The following is a 25,486-nucleotide window of genomic DNA, read 5'->3' on the forward strand; positions in this document are numbered from 1 at the left end:
TTCAGAGAGATTGTTCAATCCATGACAAAAAACAGACAGGAAGCAAGATATATAAGATATTGTAAACAATAAGGAATAACAGCTAGATCTATGGCCAACCGGAGCAAATGTATTTAATTAAAAGCAGTGAGCTATAATGAAATGGTAGTGATAAAAACAGGTAGTTTTAGTAACCTAACATATTAAACACAATTACAAGTACAGTAACCCTTGTGACATACAGACTTCATCAGCACACTACAGTGTGGTTAAAAACAAAACAAAAAGACTAAACATTCTACCCAATGGTATCCTGGCCTTTAGACAGCTATCTCATGTAAAAATGTTCTTACCAGGATAGTTATCTCCCCTGTTTCGTTTGATAATACACACAATGATGAGGATGAGGATGAGTATAGCAATGGCCACCATCATGCCAATAAACCAGGCTGCTGTCAAGAAACTGGCCCTGGCTGCACCTGTTGAAGAAAAGAAAATCTTCACTTTCACTCAACAGTGTTCCACATAGGTAGCCACACATACCTTAGATCAAATATGATTGAAATATACTGTTAAAAATTTTATTTAACTGTTTTGATGTAGCAAATACATCATTTGATCCTTACATTTGTTTCTCCAAAAAAAAAATGGAATTCAGGGGAGGGTGCATTATGATAAAAAAGTAGCCCATAGTATTGCATGTCGGTTATCAGGAACATATGCCTTATGTCTCTCTATAATCCTAAGTAAATCCACCCCTGTAGTACACTAAGCAGTTTGGATGTACATAAGCCTTACGTCTCTATATAAAGCTAAGTAAAGCCACCCCTTGTACTATGTTAAGCAGTTTGGATGCACATGGAAAGTAGAGACTCAAACGCAAGCTTGTTTTAGTGACCAAACACTACTCACACAGAGAACACATACAGCAATCCATAGCCCAGTATAGTAAAGTAGAACATAAGATAAGGTTGGGGGGGGGGAGGAAGAGTAGAGGAGAGAGGAGTCAAAACTAATTGATATCATCATGGCATTAGGTCTACTGAAAATATAGACAACACCAAGTAGTGTCATTTCCTTAGTCATGGTGTCATATTCATTGTGATGTCATTTGATACCTATGGTAAAGTCATATACTGAGTGTTAGTGTCATGTTTGTTATGATGTTATATAACTAGTTGTAATGTCATGTTCATAATGATGATTTCATGTACTTAGTGAAATTCATAAAGGTAATTTCATGTATATGATGGAAATAAACTTTAAATCCCACCAAAAACGACAGAGAATTGGTGACCTAAGTATTTCAAAATTCATCAACTTCTGCCTTCCACAACAAGCCTACATTTTTTTTTAGTGTTTTAAAATTTGTTAACATTCCTACTGAGTGAAAAAAAAAAACCCATGCAAATTTTTCTTGAAGCCAATCATCAACCAACAAGACAATGAGAAAAGCTGTGTTGTACCATGCCTGTTAGAGCTGCGTGGTACACTTGAGCCTAGCACTACAACTGTTTTAGTAGGTCAGCTATATTTAGCTTGGGCACATTGGAGGTTCCCATGCCAGACTGGTATTTGCTTCCTCCTATTGTCAAAGTCATGAAATCCTGTAAATCTAAACCTACACACCCTTCACCCCTCCAGATTTATGTCGTAGGCAGAGCCAAAAAAAGAAATGTTTTCTAAAAATTAATTATTGTCTTCATTTATATTAGCCTGTCAGAAATTATTTTAAACGTTTTTTTTTAAATTGTGGATTTTTTTTAATGTGAAAATAATTTGAAAATTAAATAAAAATACTGTCTGCTTTACTTCATTAAATTGTACTAAATTAGGCCTATTGTTAAATTCTATGCATAAATTCATTTTAAAAATTAGTTTTCATTCTATTAAATCTACCGGGAACCTCCAAATCCTTTTGTTAAATCTAGGGTAGTTAACTCATAATGCCAGGACAATATGTAAACCTGCTAGAGTTGGTTCCTCTTTACCATCTGAATTAGTTGTAACATTGGATGAACGTGTGAGGGCCATGGCTAGTAAACCTAATTAAGGATAATGTCATTGTAAAAAAAATAATTTTCACATGTTAAACACAGTAACCAGAAGGTCAGAGGATTAGCTACAAAAAACTAGAAAAAAATGTGAACTATGTTTTTTAATAAAAATAGTTTTAAAAACTTGTACTAAGTAATAGATCTAATATAGACACTTTATTATCTGGTCATAACCCATCAACAGGGAGGGCAGGAGAGGGGGGGGGTGATTCTGAATTGTGATAATATGGTGGAGGTCAAGTTTATTATTCACACGTAGAACTATATTTTTTTGTAAATGACAGAAAGGGTTTGTTTTCATTATGGTAAAATTATGGGCAGGGGGAGGGACAGCTTGGTGAATTTACTTGAGGTGGGTAATGGTGTTCTGTGATGAAATTTTATATGGGGGAGAGTTGAGGTAGTTAGAAATCAATCAAGTGTAATTGTGTGAAGTGATGCCTTGACAACCCCTGTGTACACAATCTGATGGTAACATTTGGTCTGGATTTTAATTTGCACATATCAAGCTAGTTATCATTGTTCATGTTTAAGCACTCTACAAACTGGTTAAGCAATTTTGAAATGTATGACTGTGAGATAATAATTTTACTGTGATTTAGTTACCTAAGGTTTTATGATTTTAAATTTCTTTTACACAATTTATTTCTAATTTTTAAAAAATTAAATTTTACATTGCCAAGTAAATAAAAAATGAATTAAAAAAACAGCAATTACATTATCAGAACCCACAGCAAATTTTAGTTTCTCAAATTATTTAAAATATTTCACAATGAAATTCCACGGCAAGAAAAAATGTTTGAGTATTTAATTAGCAATGAATGAATAAAATCATCTATCACAATATCAAATACACTACTTCATATATCAATATGTGCATAACAAAAACGTATATACAATAAATGAATATTATTTATTTAATAACTCTAAAATGGGTAAAAATAATGTAAAAAAAATCTATTTTATTATTCAGTTTTCACGACATGAAATTTTTTTTTTACAGTATTACTTTGGAATGAAAAAAAAACTAACACCATTAATCTAAATTATCCTTCAGCCATTGGCTGGAGAAGACTGAATCAACTCTTACCATAGCCTGCAGTAATGAATCCAAATGGCTCACTCGGCTGTGAGCCTTCATCCCCGTTCTTTGTTGCCACGGCAACGACCCTAACTTGATAATCAGTGCCTGGTTCTAGATGCTTCAACATCCCCCAGAGCTGGTCCTCCACTGGTTCACCCTGTCGCTCCCAGTCCTTAGAATCTGAGGACAAAAGTCATTTTTATAAGGTGAGAAATACATTTTTAAGGAACTGGTTTTGTGAGAAAAATGACAACCTTCCTTGTGCTAGAAACTTAGAAAACTTCTCATGCAAGATGCTCTACCTGTTCATCATTTAATTAAAATCATCTTGGAATTTATTAAAAATAATCACTACATTCTAATATTTACTGATACTTATGAAATCAACACTTTAGCTATATGTATATTAATGCCATGATACAAGTTCAGATATTATTATTACTTTATTATTAAAATTCATTCTTTATTTACATATTTATTTGAATCATCAATAAAAAAAATTTTTTAACCATATCTTTCAAAAAGTTTCTAATATATTATTTCATTTACATGGTAATCTTTTAATGCATCAGTTACAATACCCTTTTTTTAATGTCACAGGAAGAATGCCACTTGGCCATAAATGCAACAAAGCAGGCACTCACTTTTTTTCTTAATCTCAATATAGTAGAACTGTCCATGTCTGTCTCCAGCGCTGGACTTGTTGACTGCCCAGGTGATGTTGGCCTCATTTTCACCTGCATTTGCAAAGGTGATTTTTGGCAGGGCAATGGCTGTGGGAGAAATAAAAACAGAATGTTGGATTAAACAGTAAACAATAGGGGATCATCTCCCTTTGCTCTCTTTACTTCTCTCAGCTAAAGGTTATCTCCCTTTGCTCATGCTGGTGTTGTACTGGTTTAAGCCTTTCTAATACATGAAGTGGACATAACATTAAGATGGTGATTGAAATTTGTTGTTGACCCAAAACATTGTAGGGGAGTGAGTGATAACTAGCCAACAGGTTCTCAGTCTCTAAAGATTTGTCCCACCGGTAATGACTTGAGTATACTCAGCATTACTTTTTTTTTAAATCGAGTATATGCCGGCTCTCAAACATCTTTTCTAGTTTGAATCCATAAATAGAGAGTCACTGAGTCCACACAGCTCTTCTGGGTACCTAACCAGATTTCGGCATCTGAGTAGGCCTATACATGTTTTAAAAAGACTACTTCATCTGCCTAGTGTTTTATTTCTTTTCTTCTTTATTCCTCTGGGGGCTCATATAGAGCAAATGGCTGCAGCCTCACCTCTTTACCTGACTTGTTATAGGGCAGTCTTCTTTATTTGTGCAATGATAAGCCCCAAAGCCCTGTTTTATTTGTTGGATCAAAAATATAAAAATATAAAATCCCTTTTAAAGAAATACTAAAAAATGACTCACGTAGTTGTACAGATGTTGTCCTAACGTCTATGTAATACTCCTTTCCGACTCCTAAGACAGTTTTAGCACTGATGAATATCCTGTACTGTGTAGCAGGCTGGAGATTGTTGAGAGTGGCTCTGGTGTCATTGGGACTGAGATTATCATAGACCACAACCCTCTCACCAAAGTCTAATCTGCTGACTGAAATATTTCATACATTGTAATAGAGCATTTAGTAAACAGATTTTTTTGTTGATTTGCTTCATCTTAAATAAAAAATTAAATGAAAATTCAACTGTAAAAAGTAAAATATTGTTTATGAGTTTACTATTCATAGTAAACCCAATAATTTTTTTTCCATGAAGCAAGGGTATGGCTTGCCTTTATAATGATGGTATATATTTTTTTATCATGACCAACTGGAGCAGATAATTAGTAATTAGTGCCAAATTTTGATATTTAAAAAATGACACCCAAAGTAGCCTAACTACCTGTTTAAATATTTGGCAAAAATCTTCTGCTTTGTAGTAATTAAGCAAAGCTTTACACATATTTTGTTGAGGATTCAATTTATTTTGAATACATTTTTAGATTAGAAGCTTGTATAATTATTTAGTGTAATGTTTTCAATTTTAATTCGACTGATTTTTAGATGTTATCAAGTAGTTGGAGTTGAAGACGCGCCTGCTGATTAGGGTCAATTAGTTATTTAGTAGGAGTGTGAAAATGAAAAAAAAATCTACATGAGATGGAAGAAGAGAAGGGACAGTGTTATGAAGGAAAAGAATAAAGATTTTAATGAACTAACATGAGAATTAGTATACTTGTTATATCAATGAAAGTAAGGAGATAGCTTTTTTTAAGGAAATGCAATATATGCGTTGTGCTTTACATATTTGGATTTTACAATCAGCTCCTAAAAATAAGATTCTTTAAAACACAAATTACTGCACACTCCCTGTTCTGTTTTCTCAAACTTAAGTGGACTATCAACATTTGTTAAGTAGCTTCAGTCAAATTACTTTCATTTGAAGCAATCCAGAGATATTTTATTAGTAAATACAAATTAAAACCCAATTAGTAAAAATTGTTAATGAAAAATGTCACTCTAGTTAGCTAATGAAATTTTTTGCTATATTGTTTAAGAAGTTGTTAATTTAATAAGATGCTGATGAAACCAATACGCCCCCTCCTTTTTATTAAATAAAAAAATGATTTTTTTTAGCAATGAAGACATTGCTAGAAAGTTAAAGGATTAATTTTGTATCATGATTTTAAGTTATCCATTCCTTTTTATTATGTTAAAATCCAGCAATGTTGACAACATTGTTGCATTGGTAGTTAATCAGATTATATGAAAAATAGAATTATAGTAGAGTATACCCGAGGTAAAAATAAACATTTTAAAATGTGATGAAGATTAGGTCAGCACAGTTAATGCTACTTTGAAAACAATATTGTTAGAGCAGTGATTAAGAGAGGGTAAGGAATTGTTTTTATTTACCTGGAACCACTGATTAAAAAGAAAAGAAAATGTAAATTATTGATACAATAAATTAAAAAAAAAATTACCACAAACTTATTTACAACAGGCTGGTAAGGCTGTGATTTAAACAAAAACAAAAAATTTCACAATGATCAATCATCCTTATAAACTTCACTCACTTCACAATCAATATCTTATGATTTTCTTACTTGAATGGCCTACAACCTATTACTAGTTATCCACTATATACTATAATGGACACTATATTTAAATATGCTTAAGATATTTGTAACACTTGAAAAAATACACGTTAGACTTCGACTTACTAAACCAGCACAAGCCAGTTTAAACAACCAGGCACAAAGACAAAAACAAATTTTTACTTTCAGAAATCTAGAAGCAACTAATAAATATGTATGATTCTAAGACTAAAAAATCTTACTTTTTATTTATTAGATCCCTTAGGCAATAAGGACAGGACTAAAAAAAATCTTACTTTACGAGATCTGATAGCCAGTAATGACGAGTAAAAATTCTTACTTTTTCTGATGTCTAGTAATAACAAGACTAAAATAAATTCTTACTTTTCATATATGAGATCTGATAGGCAGTAATAAAAAATCTTACTTTTCATATATGAGATCTGATAGCCTGTAATGACAAGATTTAAAAAATCTTACTTTTCATATATGAGATCTGATAGCCTGTAATGACACCATTTTCCTCCTCAGGTGCCTCCCACTCCAGAGCAAAGTGATGCGACCCGCGTAAAAATGCCACCAAGTATTTCACTGGTCCAGGGACTGAATAAATATTTTATCAAAACTGTTAACTTCATAGAATTCAGATTTTCCAATAACAAACACACCTAATAATTAGGAATTACTTTAATTTTGTATGACTAATGTAATAGTCATGGCTATTCCACTCACCTCCCTCCGGTGTGGTGAAGTTGACAACATTGCTGGCATTGGAATCAAAGTTTTTATTGCTGACCACTACATAGGCCTCAATTGTAGAAAAGGAAGGCAGGCTGGCCACTGTCCCTCTCACTTTACCATCAGTAGACCGGCGCCCGCGGTTCATCATTGGCTTGACAAGTTGCTTATAGTGTTTTGTGCCATTCCTCCAGGTCAGGTAAATCTAAATGAAATTGTTGAATCATGGGTTACATGAACTGGGAACTAGCATTGTGAATAACACATTTAAATCTAGTTAAATAAACGTATTGAAATCCATTAATATTTTAATTTCTATAAACCAATCAACTAAGCAGAATATGAACTGAATTACTGGGTCCAATTAAATTAATTACTTTAATGAACTATTCAGATAGCTTTCTAAACAAAATACTTGTTTTGTAACATGCCATCTGTAACACACCAAATGTGTGAAAGTCAAATTCTTGCACATTTACTTTGAAACATCATTCTATAATTTGTGCATTCCACAACAATCTTGTCACTTGACATATTTCCCCTACAGTAAATGTGTTCTGGAATGAACAGAAAGACATACCGTGTATCCAATGAACTCTCCACGGATGAGCTCTGGGTTTGTATCCACAGGATCCCACCTAAACCCAGCAGTGGTAGCTGTCACGTTGACATCTGGATCCACCTCAAAGTTCTCAGCGACCACAAGGGGACCTAATTGAGCAATCATTTTAGTAGAATTTTCTTTATTCAACAAGGACAATCTGTTACCTATATATTGTCTTAGTCACTCAATATAAAAATTAAAAGACTGCATTTACATCTCATGGCATTGTAGAAAAATCATTCTTTTCTTGGATAATAAAATTTAAATTAAGTTGCTAAACTTTTTTAAAACAAAACTTCATTGTACAACTCTGGCTTAAATTTTTTTTTTTAAAGCATTACTAAGCAAATGACTTCTAAAAAAGTTCCTTATATATAAGGAGTATAAATATAAGCTAGTTAGCATTGTTAACCAACAAACATATCAACATGAACTAATGGGGCTGTTGTACATACTTGCAGCTCCAGAAAATCCAGTGAAAGTGTCTGGTTCTAGCAGGGCCTTGCCAATTTTGTTTGATGCTCTCACTTTGATATCATAGGGGCTAGTTTACACAGAAGATAAAACAAGTTAATTAAAAAGTCTAGTGACAATTTAAGCGCAATTTCCTTATGTTATCCATAACAATTTTAAATCGTCATCACGTTCAATAGATGTGTCATCACGTTCCATGGCTGCGCCATCACGTTCAGTAGGCGCGCAATGGTTTTTAGTCATATATATATATTGCTATATAGTACTGTAGTGTATTATGTATAATGTAAGTTTAAAAATTTTTTTGTGACCGAACGAAAGGATATTTTTGAAAACTTTCTTCAAAAATATTGTTCTAAATTATGGCAGGAATCGATTGGTAAATGTTTCAAGTCGCTAAGTGGTCTGGTTGCCGAGATATGGGCCAAAAACTGCATTTTTTTTAGGTTTTTTGGCTTTTCTGGGAAATCCAGGAAGGAATTCCGGAATTTTTTTGGCCCACTATCATCCTCGTAACTTGCTTAACATAATTGCTTTGGAACTAGTCCTCGATATTGCTTCGTTGAGGAGGAGATACGACTTAAAGCTGCGAACACACATCCAACCATCCATCCATCCAGAAATTGCGCTAAAAAATACTATTCAAACAATAAACTTATTTATGTATGGTAAATATTTAAACACTATCACATGGACTGTAGACATGGGTGCCTGAATATTAAAATTTAATACCATTTTAACTTATGAAAAAGCCATATGATCCTCTTACCTGTAAATGTTCTCGACTGGTATACGTAGATGTGTATCAGTCACATTTTCATAAGTTTTTTTATTGCCAGGATTGTTTTTCTCTGTAATCTCTACAATGTAGTGGAAATCCTCTCCATTTTCATCTATTTTATCCAAGGGCTGGAATAGTAATAAATAAATAAAATAAAAAAACAAAGCCAATTTATGTGCAGCTTAAAGCTAAACAGATGTAGATAATGCAAGCTTATATTGATTTTTATCAATTTAATAGAATAATAAGTACTTTTTAATTATTATTTTATATTATTTATATGTTTCTAAGTACTATAATAATAATAGTACTTATAATCCATAACAATTTATTTTGACAAATTAATTAAGTGAATTAAAGAATATCATCAAAAAATTGTTTGATAATAATATTAATTTTTTTTTTTCTAATGGGGCTTGCAGAGTGGATACAACCCTAGCTCCTCTAGTTATAATAACAACACACAATAATAAGCTGTAAAGCCAAAATAAAAAAGCTAACATTTAAATTTTACAAAAAAAATTCTACAAGAACAATATTAAAGAAAAGATCTAGCAGTTACCTCCCATTTGATAACCAAAAAGCCAGTGAACTGTTCATCAGTGTAAACATTGCTGGGATTCTTCGCTGGCCGATCCTCAGGTGTATTGCACACAGAGGGCGCCTCGTTACTGGGTCCACTGGTCCCTAACTTGTTCACCGCTCGGACTCTGAACCTGTACTTGGTGAAAGGCGAGAGGTTCATTGTGATTTCGCTCTCAGAGGGTGGCGCCGAGAGGCCTGTGAGCCAGCTGTCTTTGTGGTTGGTCTTGTACTCCAGGACAAACTTGGTGATGCTCATGAAGTTGGACATCCTCTCCTCAAACCTCCAGACAACCACGGCTCTGTCCACAACGCAGGTTTTGACCGACACGTTGTAGGGAGGGTCAGGCACAGCTGGTGTGTCACAATAAACAACAAAAATTTTAATTAAATTATTCTGAATCCATTTTTTGCAAATGGGATAACAAACAATTTATGATTAATATAAGTATAAAACTATAATCTACAAGAATTCTATTTTTATTTAAGGTATACAATAATAATTATGTATAATCAATTAGATTTGTTAAGATTGATAATCTGAAAGGTGGTTTAATTATGTGGAGATTAACAAATTATAGGAAAAAACTGTAAGATTTACAATATAGGGAAAAATACTTCATAGAGGCCAACCTTAAATAGTAAATTATCTTCAGAATATAATGAGTTATCGCCTAATTATAAGTTGACTATGAGTTACAATGATTTATAATCTATGAGATCTAATGTACCACAAAAACAGTATCTGGTGGTGCTATGTAGAGACTGACCTTGAACTTGCAGTGTAGCAACTGCTGTATCATTGTCCAAACCATTCTCAGCTACACATGTGTAGTCACCCGTGTCGGCGCTGGTGGCGTGGCTGATGTGTAGCTCAACACCGCTGGTGTGGATACGCTCTGATGGCGTCAGTGGATGCCCATCTTTCAGCCAGCGGATCCTGAAAAAAGTGGTGTGGTCAGGAAAAACATTTAGAACATGTAAATTTAATGTAAATTACTGTGTTTATTAAACAGCAGCTAGTAGGTGATTATGAAATACACGGGGATAGGATAACACAAGATACACAAGTACATTGCAGTATCTACATTTAAGCAGATTCATGACCAAGGAATGAAGTAGCAATAGTATTTTGTAATCAATACAGCCGTCTGTGCTAAATTCATGTAAGGTGACCAGCTAAAGCATGTGGAACACCTACTCAAAAACCCATTGCTAAAGGTACCTGAGGTTGTCCACTTCAGTAGGATCTGTAGTGGCTCCACAGGTAAATGTAGAGTTGGTCATGGCAAAAATCATGGCGCCAATAGGTTTAGTGACTATCTGGGTCCTCACTGAAATAAATATTAAATATTTATTTTTATTACATTTTTTTTTAAAAGTAAGATATCATTAGTAGGTGATTTAAAATTTTAAATAAGAAAAATTTAACTTATGTGGTGGAAAAATTAATTTTTTGTTTTTAAGAAGAATTTAAAAACAAAAATGAACCAATCCAATTCATGACTAAAGAGATGCCTAGAATAAATTAATACATTTATTTATAAATATATGGAACAAAAATCACATTAATAAACAGACACATAACCAAGAATACTACATCATACTCAGGGTATATGAACATATCAATATAAAATAAGTTTTTTTAAAAAACTCACTTTTGACTGTGACCAGGCCTGACCCCTCTTTTTCACCAAATTCATTCTTGGCATAACACCTGTAGCTTCCAGTATCATGTTTTGTTGTGTTCTAGAAAGAAAGAAATGGTTGTCATGACAACTCATCTTAACCTCACCACTAGTTTGACACTACATCTGTGATTCCACAAACCTACACAGTGTTTATGTAGTGAATGAGTGAGGGGGAGAATGGAGGTGAATGTTGTTTGTTACCCTGTCCCTGTTCAATCCTGGTGCTGAGAGTTGTGCCACAGTTTGTGCACGTGTATATAAGGTGTGTGAGAATATGTATGATGGCCTCAGTTCAGTCCTGTTCTACCAGATTAGTGTAGGTTAGTCCTGTGTATTTATAGCCACAGTATCGTAGTGTGCGTACACCCTTATGTTGATATTTAGAATAGCCTGTGTTTGTGTAGATAGTAGAATATTTATGATGGCCTCAGTTCAGTCTTCGTCTTCTACCAGTGTAGGTTAGTCCTGTGTATTTATAGCCACCTTGTAGGTTAGTCCTGTGTATTTATAGCCACAGTATCGTAGTGTGCGTACAACCTTATGTTGATATTTAGAATAGCCTGTGTTTGTGTAGATAGTAGAATATGTATGATGGCCTCAGTTCAGTCCTGTTCTTCTACCAGGTTAGTGTAGGTTAGTTCTGTGTACCTTATGTTGATAATTAGAATCGCCTGTGTTTGTGTAGATAGTATTAAACTCTTTTTAGTGTTAACAAGCTGTTGTTTTATTCAGTCTAGTGTTCTGTAACCCTTTTGTGGTTGTTCATCTCATATGTTGTGCGACGCAATGTATCACGAGTAAATGTGTGTCTGTGTGATTACAACAGTTTAACTGCTTACCCTAATGATGAGGTCCCCATACTCCTGTATCTGGTAGCGGTCCAGTATCAGCTGTTGCTTGTCCTTAAACCAGTCCACTGTTGGCTTGGGTTTGCCCTTGACGTGGCACGTGACCCGCACGTCGTGGCCCTCCACTGCTATCACCTCATCCAGGGGTGGCTTCTCTATGTAGGGTGGCTGGGCTGGTTAAGTGACAAGATGGAAACATTTTTAAATCACACACAAATTCTGGCAAGCTTAGCACCAAAGTAAACAACATAATGGCTTAAATTTAAGTTTTCTATAGATAGTTGTTTTTCTAAGATTAGATTAAACAAGATTACATATATACCCAGTTTAAACCAACAGCATACTGTCAAGCTATACACATTGTTACAAACTTTTTCAACAGTAGTATGAGATGATACAAGTCTATAAAATACAGGTGAATAGTTATAAACTTCACGGCAGCTACCATTTTATTTATTTACGATAGAGGCAGTAGATTAAATCTTGATTTTAATTCTTAATGAGGGATTATGAGGTCAGCAATATTATGTGCCCTGACTTGAGTGAGGTAAGTGTCAAAGTTAGATAGGCTTACTCTGCAATTAAGCGAAGAGACTTCTGGGTTAGAACTCTACCACTGAAATCACACATGATTTTATACTGCTGTAAGCTAAATAGTTAAGTTAGTTTATTTTACACAAGTTTGCCTAAATGGAACTAGCCTCTCATCTACTTGTCTAATTCCCAACACAAATTGCCTCATGTCAACTCTGTATGATAAATGTTCCGTGTCAACTCTGTTATGTTAGCTGTCACATATCAGCAGCACTGACCTTCAACAAACAGGTAAACATCAGACCACACAAAGCCGTGAATGTTGGAGGCGTTGCACTGAATGACCTGAGAGTCCTCCTTCTTCAGCTGGGTGAAGGTCAGTGTGTGTCCACTCAATTTCCTGTGGGGCACTACTCGCGCATCTGATGGAGTACAAAAATAAATTTTTAACAACTGACTAAAGAGAGACTTGATCTGCTATAAAGATATTAGGACTAGAGACAGACATAAAATAAAATAAACTCTAGCCTGCTATGTTATGTTATTTAAATACTCAACATTTAAACTGTAAAATTAAAAATCATGTAGATACTGGACAACTATATAAATATTCAGTTTTTACCCTACTAATCCTAACCGGGTTTCAACCAAAATTAACCAGAGCAATGATTTTCTAAAACAATGTCCTCCTGACAATACATTTTTAAGAATAAAATACTTTTGCAGAGACATTAACACTACAAAAAAATCATTATAAATTATCACCAAATGAATCATTATAAATAGGTTTACATCACTTATGCTGCATTTCTTACAAAAATTACCTTAGCTGCACTAAATTATCCAAGTGATATTTTTAACCTAGAGATAATCCAAATAAATACTTTATACAGACTTTATAATTATATTTACATAGACTAAAATATGTTTTATACCAACACCAAAGAAAAAAATAAAATTCAATCTTGATCTAAAATTTGCCCAAGAGCAATCAGTATTTCAATGAAGTTTTCAACAGCCATGAACCCAATGGGTCACTGAAGTCACACACCATCAACCACACAAACAATCCCACCCTGACATAGTGAAGTGGGTTGTATTGAGAGTCAAATACAACAGCCATGAACCCACTGGGTCACTGAAGTCACACACCATCAACCACACAAACAATCCCACCCTGACATAGTGAAGTGGGTTGTATTGAGAGTCAAATACAACAGCCATGAACCCACTGGGTCACTGAAGTCACACACCATCAACCACACAAACATCCCACCCTGACATAGTGAAGTGGGTTGTATTGAGAGTCAAATACAACAGCCATGAACCCAATGGGTCACTGAAGTCACACACCATCAACCACACAAACAATCCCACCCTGACATAGTGAAGTGGGTTGTATTGAGAGTCAAATACAACAGCCATGAACCCAATGGGTCACTGAAGTCACACACCATCAACCACACAAACAATCCCACCCTGACATAGTGAAGTGGGTTGTATTGAGAGTCAAATACAACAGCCATGAACCCACTGGGTCACTGAAGTCACACACCATCAACCACACAAACATCCCACCCTGACATAGTGAACAAGCAAACCTGATGATCCATGATCTAACTGGACTGGGTTAACTCTAAGCTAACCTTGAGACGACTAATTCATCACCAAGATTTGAACCAAGCACTCTACACCTAGTCCAGACCTCCCCTTTCCAAATAAGTTAGCACTCCCCAGTGTAAAATGCAACACAAACCAACCTTCAATAGGCCTTCCATCGATGTACCACTTAACCTCAGGGAACCAAGCACTCTACACCTAGACCAGACCTCCCCTTTCCAAATATGTTAGCACTCCCCAGTGTAAAATGCAACACAAACCAACCTTCAATAGGCCTTCCATCGATGTACCACTTAACCTCAGGCTCAGGGACACCAGAAGCTTCACAGTTGATCACAGCACTTTCTCCAACACCCACCTCGTGGTCTTGTGGCTTGTTCTTCCACTTGGGTAAAGCTACAGGAAATAAAATGGTATTTTTTTTAATGAGTTTTGGTTGGAATTATAGCTGAGATACATAGACTATTGTCTAGTGGTAATTTCAGTTGTGTTCTTTAGGTTATTAGCTACGATTTGGGTTTTTTTTTTTATATATGTATTATTAATTTTTTTAATTTTGGGTCCGGTAAAAACACTAAATTTTGGGGTCTTAAATTTAGTGTTTTTAACTGACCGACAATTTGAAAATTCATAATAAATTAGTTTGAAGATCTACACTTAAATTTGAGTTGAGTACCCCAAAATATGGTAGAATATTATTCATTAATTGTTTATTGAGCTTAAAATATAATTACTTATGAATGCTACAAATAGGTTAATTTTTCAAGATGGCCAATGTTGTCACAGTTAACAAGATTTTCCCACAAAGTTTTTGTAATGGAAACACATAAGCGAATGTACCTTACAAAAGCTGTAGAGAAAAAAATTGTTTGCTCTCTGGTATTAAAAAAGTTTTTTTTTTACCAAAGCCTACTCCCTTAAGTAATTAGTACCATTGATATCATCTAACAATGAGCAGTATCAAACAGCGCACCTTCAACTTTTAAGTTAAAAATCTCCTCCTTGGGCTCCTTCAGCAGGCCATTACTGCCTTTACACATGTACTCTCCAGCATCTTCAAAGCGCACGTCATTGATGATCAGCTCATGATGCTTGATCTCAACACGGGCGGTGTCGTAGTTGCCAACCACTTTCACCCATTGAATCTCAGGCTCAGGGCTGTGAGAGAAAGAGATCAACATGCTCAGAATTATGCTCTATCCAGCTCTATATGGCTGGTGTCGTAGTTCCCAACAACTTTCACCCATTGAATCTCAGGCTCAGGGCTGTGAGAGAAAGAAATCAACATGCTCAGAATTATGCTCTATCAAGCTCTATATGGCTGGTATATTAGTTCCCAGAAACTTTCACCCACTGAATCTCAGACTCAGGGCTGTGAGAGAAAGAAATCAACATGCTCAGAATTATGATCTATTTAGCTCTATATGGCTAGTGTCGTAGTTCCCAACAATTTTTACCCATTGTGGGGGAAAGAAATCAACTTGTTTAGAATTATGCTCTATCCAGCTCAACACAATACATCCATATTTATGTTCAGGGATTTTCAAAAACACAAGTGATGCATAAAAGATGGGAAAGCACTAGCTACTATCCTGTGTATTCAAGAAAAGTTAGCAGCCACACTTGTCCATACTGCCCTATTGGTAAAGTTAATAGCCACACTTACCCATAATGCCTATTGGTTAAGTTAACAGCCACACTAAGACTTATCCATAATGCCCTATTGATAAAGTTAACATCCACACTTATCAATAATGCCCCAATGGTAAACTTAACAGCCACACTAAGACTTATCCATAATGCCCTATTGGTAAAGTTAACAGCCACACTTATCCATAATGCCCCAATGGTAAACTTAACAGCCACACTAAGACTTATCCATAATGCCCTATTGGTAAAGTTAACATCCACACTTATCAATAATGCCCCAATGGTAAACTTAACAGCCACACTAAGACTTATCCATAATGCCCTATTGGTAAAGTTAACAGCCACACTTATCCATACTGCCCTATTGGTAAAGTTAGCATCCTAACTGACATATTGATAAAGTTAACATCCATACTGCCCCATAGGTAAAGTTAGCAGCCCCACATTTACCCATACTGCCCCATTGGTTAAATTAAGACTAGGTAGTGAAGAAAAAGCCCAGATAACTTACTAGCCAGAGAAGATACACTTGAATGTTGCTCTGTTGCCTTCAAGGACCAGTAGTTGATTATTTGAATGCCACAACATCTCCACTCCACTCTCACTGATAGCATCTAAAAATACAAAAACACAGACTAAATTAACGATGTACTTTACTAAATGGTACAATTAAAAAAATATATATTAATTATTGCTTAATAATAACTACTGATGACAATAGTTAAGATTCAATCAAGTAATAGATTTGTTAACATAAAAATTAGATTAAATGTACGGGATTTTATTGTATGAAGAAGACAAAATGTAAGTTAAATGAACATAAAATTCATCATTGTTTTTCAAAATAGAAAAATGTTTGTATAGAAAAATATTACAGATTTAGAATCAATATAAACAGCTTAGATAAGATCAGACAGGTTAGCTGACTTTTATCTTCAACTACTACATTAGCAGTTGCTACTCAGTTCTATTTATTGTTCAAGATCTACTCACTTCCAATGGTCTCAATAATCTTGTCCGCTCCTTCATTTTTGGATCTTGTCTCGTAGTTTTCAGCACTGCAGACATACTTTTTCCCACCCTGTTCATCTTCTTTAGTTAAACTTGTGATGTAGAGATTTCCTGTGGCGAAATCAACATACCATCAACACTTATACACAGCCAACATTAAGCTTATAATTTTATATTTAAACTCTTGGACCTGGTATCATGGTAACCACAGGTACACATTTTTACATCATATTAACATAACTGTGGTATGTTTTCATTCAGTTCTTTTTATTGCTTCAGTTTTTTAAGTAATCTTTTTCTTTTTAACTCACTAAATCATGTATAAAAACAGTTTTATTTAACACAATTATTATCTAATTACTAGGAACTAGTTGAAACTGATTTTCATATAGTTATAGGCATTAACTACAATCATCTTAGTCTTATCAATATTAACATAATTAATATCTAATAAAACATCTAGGTAACATTTGAATAAAGGTTATAGATACCAAATCATAAATTCAAACAACTATAGGGGATAATAAACACAATTTGATCTGCAAAGGGCAGTAACTACCGTCATAGTCCATGGTAACTCTTTTGTCTAAAGGCACAGGGATCTGCTCCAATGACTGATCATTTCTGTAGTCTTTTTTAGGCTGCAGCACCCATCTCACTTTAGCTTTTGGGACACTATTGAAAAAAATCACATTATTTCATTTAAATGAAACCCAAGGCTTCAAAAATATAAAAATATAGTACAACTTCAACTCTGTTATCCTATGTATGTTTGTAGGTAATTTTTACAATTTTATCATTATTCTTATAGTAAAATATGAAAATTTCTGACAATATTGTTTTATTTACTAATATTTGACTATACAAAAACAAACAAGTACCTGAATGGTGGTGAACAGGTGAGTTTAACACTGGAGCCCAGAGCTTTCTTGAGAACAGTGGGTTTGGTAATTTGAGGGAATGGATCAATGTAAGCATGGCTGACTGGAATCAGGTCAGATAATGAAGTACCACACTTATTTACAACCTGGTGAAAGAAGGGATTGGCCATTACTGCAAGTATAAACCTTAACCAGTTTAAAATAGTTCACTTAAAATATTTTTTTATAAAATCATTTTTTCAGATTAAACATTGAATAAATACATGTTTAGTCCCTTTAGCTTGTTTTTTTTTTTAAAGTCATTCTCATAAAGCAAGCTCTATTAAATCCAACAGTTGATTCAATTTTGATTTTTTTTGGACCATAAAATATTGGATAACAATGAGCATTTATTCAAGCTGAAAAATATTATATAGGATGGGGAAGGTGAGAGATTGAAAGAGAAGAGAAATAGTGAACGGAGCTTGAACATCATTCACTGTCTTATAATCTATCAACCACTACATCATTCATTCATCATCATGTTGTACATCATTATCCTGTGTCTCATTGATGACAGTCTGACTCACCTTACACTGGTAGGAGCCAGTGTCCTCACTGGTTGCATTGACAATGACCAGGGTCCCCACACCAGGGTACAAGGAATGTCTGACTGTGTCGTCCTTTGATTCTGTCAGCTCAATGATGTGGCCGTCCTTCATCCAGGTGTACCTGTACAGCCAATACACAGGAGAGTAAGTACTGATGTCAGTTCCTCTGGTGTTAATAGCTGGGGTTGTACTCAACAACATCTTTTCCAGTTTGTGCACAAGTGGGGCAGATGAGGTAAAAATCTTCTGTTTTAATAACCTTAGCATATGTGGGATAGTCTGGTCAGCACTATGCGCAGAAGCCTTTGTTTCTCTAACATGAGTCAGGCACTAGCTAGAGTTGGATGGACTCGAGCATGGGACATGAACTTAAGACTTTCAGGTTAGCAGTCATAAACGCTACCATCTGACCATGCCATCCCAGCAATAAAGCCACATCATTTATGTCAAAATCTAACTTCTAACATTGTATACAGTAGCTATTTTATACTTAGAGCAACTAATCAGAATATGCTATTATGTGTGTGTGGGAAAGGGGGGGGGGGGGAGAGAATTATTTAGAATTGAAATATTTCGAAACAATAGTTAAATTTTATTAAACAAAATGTTTCAACAAAACAATAATGAATTATTACCAGTACAAAACTATAAAAAAAAATATATAAAAATTGCACTGAATTTGCTAGACTGTTATAATATTGATTTGTAAGCAGATAAATAATTCCTCTCTTCAAGTACATACGTTAATGGTCCACTGCCAAAGGCTTTGCATGGCACATTGATAGAATGGGATGATGGAATAGTGTAGTAAATTGGCACCATGCTCTCCTCTATAATGTTGGGTGGCTTGCAATCTGAAAGTATTTTATCAATCAGGTTTAAGCTGGAAATGCTTTACTTGTTTGGTCTACCTGGAAATCAAAACCTACAGTCAAGGTGTGGATCAGCTGACATTGTCCAGGCCTAAATATACAGATATGTTTATCAGAAGGGGAGGTGACTCTTGTGAGTTTTAACTGGTTGGAATGCCACATTATCTTGGAGCTGTAATGTTCCATTTAACCTATTACTGGGAGTTCCCTGTAATGACATATTGTCTCCCCTGGTTACCTCACTGGATTGCAGACTATTTTCCCATGTGAATATAGCACAGTGAAAGGGTAGACAACTTTTTAAGTGTCTGTGTGTATGAATAAATAGGAGGCATATAAACAATTCAAATAGCAGAAAAATAAAAACATCTATAGTTGGGGTTTTTTTTTTTATACATTTAGTTGTAAAAAAAATATAAAATGGACAGCCTAAATATTTATTGTCATTGTTTTAAAAACATCTAGGCTTCTAGTGAATTGAACAAATTTGAACAACAGGCATAACATGTTCTTCCAACTTCTACTGGTTAACCCTTGATTTAAACTAAGCTAGGACACATGCTAAACATGTATACCATGTATTGTGTAATGACTACTAGGCTGAGCTAAGAATGTGTTTAGTCAGCTCAACTTAAAAGTTTGATTCCAACATGAAATGATTTAAATATTGGCCTCATCAGCTCATCTAAGAGTTCTGTTATAAAAAAAATAAGTGGGGATTAAATAACAAAATAAAAAAACCCACCCACTGTAGTGTTTAAATAAACCCACTCATTCCAATAATAAAACAAAGCCCCCCCCCCCCCCCCCCCCACACCCCCATCAAAGATTTCTAGCACAAGACAGCATTCCTCCCCACCTGGTATCCCCAGGTACGGAATTCTGCAGGGACCAAAAATAAAAGAAGAAAAAAAAATACAACGAATGCTGTGGTGATGCAGATTAAGCCTAGTAACCCCCCCCCCCCCCCCGTGGCTTAGGGTAGGCTGGTAAATGGACGTAAGCAAAGCGCGAGAGTTGAAAACACTACGATGGCATTTACAGCCTGCAAGGTGAGTGGTTCCCACGCTACCCAGGCCCGTCGTATGCGTGTTTGCGTGAGCAGCCTAGTACTGTAGGAATGTGGAGCAGTATTGCGGGGGGGGGGGGTTCCTTCCTGTTGTCGTTTTTATTAAGCTCGTCCGAATTATGTGCAGTCGTAAAAGACAATGATCCACACATAGGAAGATTAAGAAATGCTATAAATAGAAACATCGATTTTTATTGGTTGATTAGCCCCCCCCCCCCCTTCCCGTACCATCAAATCTAGTATTGCCAAAAAAAAAAGTTCAAACCTAACCCAAAACCTAATTGTTAGAATGTAGGGGCCCTTAAAGACTCATTACTAACGATGGCAATTTTTTTTTCCCATTAACGAATCGAAGTAAAAGCTAAGCTTTAGTTTTATTCCGCATTTTGAGTTGTTTTTTTAACGGTGTCGTAAGGGGTCATCCATAAATGACGTCACCTTTTTTTGACGATTTTTACCCCCCCCCCCCCCCCCCCCACACGTCGTCACAAAAAGCCAGACACTCCCCCTAAAATGACGTCACACCTCAACCTACAACCCCCCCTACCCTTAAAATTGCAGTTGAATTTTTTTTAAACATCGATATTTTTCCAAAATCTTGTCTAAACTATTACAATTTATTAAAACAGTTATCTAAAACGCGAAATAACGTCTAAAATTCGTTTTCTAACATTGCTTTTTTATAATGCAAAAATGTGACGTCGCAACATCTGAACCCCTCCCCCCTCCCCCTCATCACACATCGTCACAAAATTACGGACACCCCCCTCCCCCTACGAGTGTGACGTCATTTATGGATGACCCCTAAGGGTAGTGGAGCTTGTATTGAAGGAAATGATGTCATTACTTCTGTTTGTGATTGTGAGGGTATGAGAGGTATGGTATTCGACATTAAGGTTAGAATTCTTGCTGTACTGTGTATAGCCACGAGTGATGTAACTAGCAACACCAAAAAAAAAAACCGTTTCTTTTTACTTTTCGGAAACCACGTTTCTAAAACAAATCAAAGCTATTTCCAGGTTGTTCTTTTATCCAGGTATAAATTATAAACTTCTGGAAATACTATAGAAAATACAAACTATTTTGTATCTACGTTTTTTTAGTGTGTCTTAAGTTTTTGTTTGTTTTTAAAAATACACCCATCCATCCAATTTTGGGGAAAGAAAAAAAAATGTCATCAAAGGAAAAAAAAGTGTTTAAAAAAAACGGGGTTGGGTAGGGGATTGCATATCTACTGTAACTGACGATTCGCTCTGGATCTGGTGTAAACTAACTTTCTAATACTCATTCTGCTGTATAAGTGGATGCATAAGATCAACTTAATACAGATCATCTTGTTACAAGTTTGATATTCTCTGCACGAAAGTCTAGCTCGTGCCACTGGTATTATATGAGCTATTTTGCAATATGCGACTGATTGTTCAATGTGTATAGTGTAACGTGTTTGATTTGATGTATGACCAAAGAACACTTACTTATGTATTGTTAAGTACAAATTATATAAGAGCGGTCTCAATTTTACCGTCCACCAACCCCCCCCCCCCATCCCAACAATTAAAATAATGTATGAAAAAAACTTTCAACACTAATAGCTTATTCCCTAGCTACACCACAGGCCCAATGAATATATTTGGGCCCGAGATAAACTTTAAGATACGGGGCCATTATCCAAATAGTCAAACAGCTATACAATTGATGAGAACTCAATAGAATTAAACTAATAGGATAAAAAAACGAGGAAGAGTTAGGTAAAAAACGGTCTTGCGTAACTGCACTGCATAGAAAGGTCTCTATACTGAATGTAGAAGAGTTCAAAGGTTAAGCTCTGGACCGTTGTTAGTGGTAGCGCAGCGTAAGATGACCGTGGGAATGTCAGGGAGGCTGCCGTCAGTGTACTGGTTCCTGTCTGAGACAGGCAGGTAGAATAACAGAGTGACGTGTTTTTGTTGCCCCCAGACGGACAGGTAGGTCAACGACTTCCCTGGCATGTTGTGTTGATTGACAATAGGAATACACGAGGCTAGCAGGCTCACAGCGCCATCACCGGAATGTACAATACTTCTAAATAAGTCCATCAATCGTTGTGTAAAGTTGAAGTTTGCATCCATGTTCTACACAACGCCATCACCAGAATGTACAATACTTCTAAATAAACCCATCAATCGTTGTGTAAAGCTGAAGTTAGCATCCATGTTCTTCACAACGCCATCACCATAATGTACAATACTTCTAAATAAGCCCATCAATCGTTGTCGGAAGTTGTATAAGTCACTAACTTATAGACACAATCTAAAATCTTTTTTTTTTAAATGTGCACTATAGGATAGTAAAATTGCACTTAAATACTTAAAAACACCATGTTCCATAATACAATATAACACATTAAAATATCAATAAACGTTAAATTACAGGATCCCGATAACTTCTTTTCTTCCTTAGCTTATTTGTGTCTCTAGGTAAACTATATGAATACGTCTTCAGTGCACTTTCTTTAATGGTTCTTTTTTTCCTCCAACACAGTCGAGTATTTAGTGTGAACCTGTTATGCGCCATATGGTCCGCTGATTTCGACCACAACCTGTTAATCATTTTGGATTTGCTTCCATAGCCATTATCTAACCAATAACAAGCTATAAAAGCAGCAGTTTTTTGTTGTTGTTTCTTCAGTTATCATTCTTAGATGGGTTGCGGTACCCAGCTAACGAGCCTTATCTGCCCCAGGATCCGAACTTGAGGCTTATAGGAGTTAGCAGTCAGGCCCGACCACACCGTCCCCTCTCTACCGGTTAAAATACTAGAACACTGGCATTGTGAAATAAATAACGACTTATCATAAAAAGACCTACTGTCTGCATTGAGGTACTGGCCAATGGTCTTGCTGCAAGCCACCAGTGCCAGAAGAAACAGGCGCCACTGTAATCTGACTTCCATTGTGGGGTGAGATCGGACTGGTCGGTGACGACAGGGGTTGTTGACCTAGAGAAGATGAAACAAGCTGTAGTCAACTTTGTTCTATAAACGTTAACATAGTATACCAACAGGCACATTTTCTACTGCATTCATTTTGTTAACGCCATCTACACATGGTCAACATTATAAAACGGCACATATTCTAGTACGTTCCTTTTGTTAACAGCATCTATAAATGTTAACAGTACATCAACAGGCATATGTTCTACTGCATTCATTTTCTTAACGGCATCTATAAATGTTTAACAAACAAGACGATACATAATCTAGTACGTTCCTTTTGTTAACAGCATCTATACATGTTAACGTAGTATACCAACAGACAAATGTTCTACTGCGTTCATTTTGTTAACTACACGTTTAACATAATAAAAACAACAACACATATTCGAGTAGATTCTATGCATACTCCACAGAAATCAAAGTATCGGATAAGCTAATGACGACACCAATACACAATAGCATCATTAGACTGAGAAGAAAATTGCAGACATTTATTTGTAAGGAAGAGATTTATCTTCTTGTATAAACGGTATCATGCCGCAGTTATCGACCTTATGTCAGTGTTAACAGAATCGATAGAAGCAACAAAGCCAGAGCTTTATTATGTTCTATTCTTGACAACATGGGCTGGTGCTAGACCAGAGGCTTCAGAGCACTGAGGCGCCAACTGGTGGCAAGGGAGGCGAGTACGTTTATACACACACATACACATACACGTCCACACACACACACACACACACAGACACACAATTAACTAATACTTGCTATTAATTAAACATGTGATAAAACAACATTAACAAAATTAAACTTTATACCCCTATTTTAAAAGCACTTAAACTAGCTTTTTATTTTAAATTTTCAATCATATGATAACAATGTGACAAACAACAATTCTTAATCAGGTTAATTAAATCTGATTAATATGACGTTATGTAATGAATGCAAGTTTGTGCAACATAGAATGCCATAATTGCAGAGATAAACGTATTATTGTGACTGGGTTATGTAAACATGTCTATTGGCTCAATACCTGACACTCCGACAACTCGTGTAGGCCGACACTCTGGTCACACGCTGATGGATCTAATTCAGACTAACCACACTCAGATGGACCACACTCAGATGGACCACACACAGATGTACCAAATTCAGACAAACCACATACAGATGTACCACATACAGATGGACCACACACAGATGGACCACATACAGATGGACCAAATTCAGACAAACCACATACAGATGTACAACATACAGATGGACAACACACAGATGGACCACACTCAGATGGACCAAAGTCAGACAAACAACATTCAGATCTACCACACTCGGACCACACTCAGATGGACCACACTTAGATGGACCACACTCAAATGGACAACACTCAGATGGAAAACACTCAGATCTTCCACGCTCGGGTAACCTCACTAAGGCCTATTCAGTTTCCACTCGGAATGAGGGAGGGATACATAGATGAAAAGTACTAAAGAGGCAGTTTTCAGTCTGAAAACCATCCCAAGGCTCATCATGCGATGAATGAAGAAAAGGAAGATACATTAATATTACCAACCCGCCTTTGAATAACTAACTGTGAGTCCTACGTCATTACGTTTGTTAACTAAGACTAAATGCGGAATAGCGAATTTTCATGTATTATTAGAATGCTTTAACATAATGCTTATAATGAAACAAATGACGAATAGCCGCCAACATTTCCACAATGTAATGAATAAAGTATAATTACACACACGTGTCCCAAATTACTTAACACATTAGTACCGAGGGACTCGCCATAACGTTACTTCGATGTTAGGATTAGGGATGTGGTTAGGATAATGGTTAAAACGCATGTGTACTTGTTAGTATCAGTACTTAAGTATCTATATATCCATTCTCTAAAAGTAGAAACAGACGAAGGAAAATGATGTTATGTTTTGACCGGATGAACTCATACTATCGATTGTAAATATCGATTGCGTCCACTCCTTATCAGTTCGTCCTATTCTGTGATCAACTCAAGTGAACAAATCCCTCTAGTTTTAAACTAGGGTCCCCATATGTGTAATCAACTGAAAGAACAAATCCCTCTAGTTTTAGACTAGGGTCCCCATTTGTGTAATCAACTCAAGTGAACAAATCCCTCTAGTTGTAGACTAGTTTCCCCATATGTGTAATCAACTAAAGAACAAATCCCTCTAGTTTTAGACTAGGTTCCCCATATGTGTAATCAACTAAAGAACAAATCCCTCTAGTTTTAGACTAGTTTCCCCATCTCTGTAATCAACTCAAAGAACAAATCCCTCTAGTTTTTAACTAGTTTCCCCATACGTGTTATCAACTCAAAGAACAAATCCCTC

General features: G+C 35.6%; 1 protein-coding gene across 5 annotated transcripts in view; it reads right to left on the reverse strand.

Moving 5' to 3' along the window:
* Positions 1–25,486, reverse strand: part of LOC131937312 (neuroglian) — an 81,754-nt gene that overhangs the window by 2,856 nt on the left and 53,412 nt on the right. For 4 of the 5 annotated variants that reach the window (XM_059294598.1, XM_059294601.1, XM_059294600.1 and 1 more), the window contains 25 exons: positions 23,003–23,132; positions 18,958–19,069; positions 18,195–18,336; positions 17,626–17,771; positions 17,304–17,419; positions 16,727–16,855; positions 16,245–16,347; positions 15,057–15,241; positions 14,348–14,479; positions 12,742–12,885; positions 11,921–12,102; positions 11,049–11,139; positions 10,616–10,724; positions 10,161–10,330; positions 9,371–9,744; positions 8,797–8,936; positions 8,009–8,097; positions 7,530–7,660; positions 6,944–7,154; positions 6,692–6,814; positions 4,544–4,726; positions 3,765–3,893; positions 3,127–3,300; positions 1,947–2,024; positions 333–458 (listed from right to left, as the gene is read on the reverse strand). In XM_059294598.1, coding sequence (XP_059150581.1) covers positions 333–458; positions 1,947–2,024; positions 3,127–3,300; positions 3,765–3,893; positions 4,544–4,726; positions 6,692–6,814; positions 6,944–7,154; positions 7,530–7,660; positions 8,009–8,097; positions 8,797–8,936; positions 9,371–9,744; positions 10,161–10,330; positions 10,616–10,724; positions 11,049–11,139; positions 11,921–12,102; positions 12,742–12,885; positions 14,348–14,479; positions 15,057–15,241; positions 16,245–16,347; positions 16,727–16,855; positions 17,304–17,419; positions 17,626–17,771; positions 18,195–18,336; positions 18,958–19,069; positions 23,003–23,087 — 3,604 coding nt within the window. In that variant the 5' untranslated portion in view covers positions 23,088–23,132. The remainder of the gene's footprint in view (positions 1–332; positions 459–1,946; positions 2,025–3,126; positions 3,301–3,764; positions 3,894–4,543; positions 4,727–6,691; positions 6,815–6,943; positions 7,155–7,529; positions 7,661–8,008; positions 8,098–8,796; positions 8,937–9,370; positions 9,745–10,160; positions 10,331–10,615; positions 10,725–11,048; positions 11,140–11,920; positions 12,103–12,741; positions 12,886–14,347; positions 14,480–15,056; positions 15,242–16,244; positions 16,348–16,726; positions 16,856–17,303; positions 17,420–17,625; positions 17,772–18,194; positions 18,337–18,957; positions 19,070–23,002; positions 23,133–25,486) is intronic. The other variant, XM_059294603.1, reaches the window with a different exon arrangement.

Source organism: Physella acuta, unplaced genomic scaffold (genome assembly GCF_028476545.2).
Source record: "Physella acuta isolate Inbredline_101_S28 unplaced genomic scaffold, ASM2847654v3 ptg000207l, whole genome shotgun sequence".
Lineage (NCBI taxonomy): Eukaryota > Metazoa > Mollusca > Gastropoda > Physidae > Physella > Physella acuta.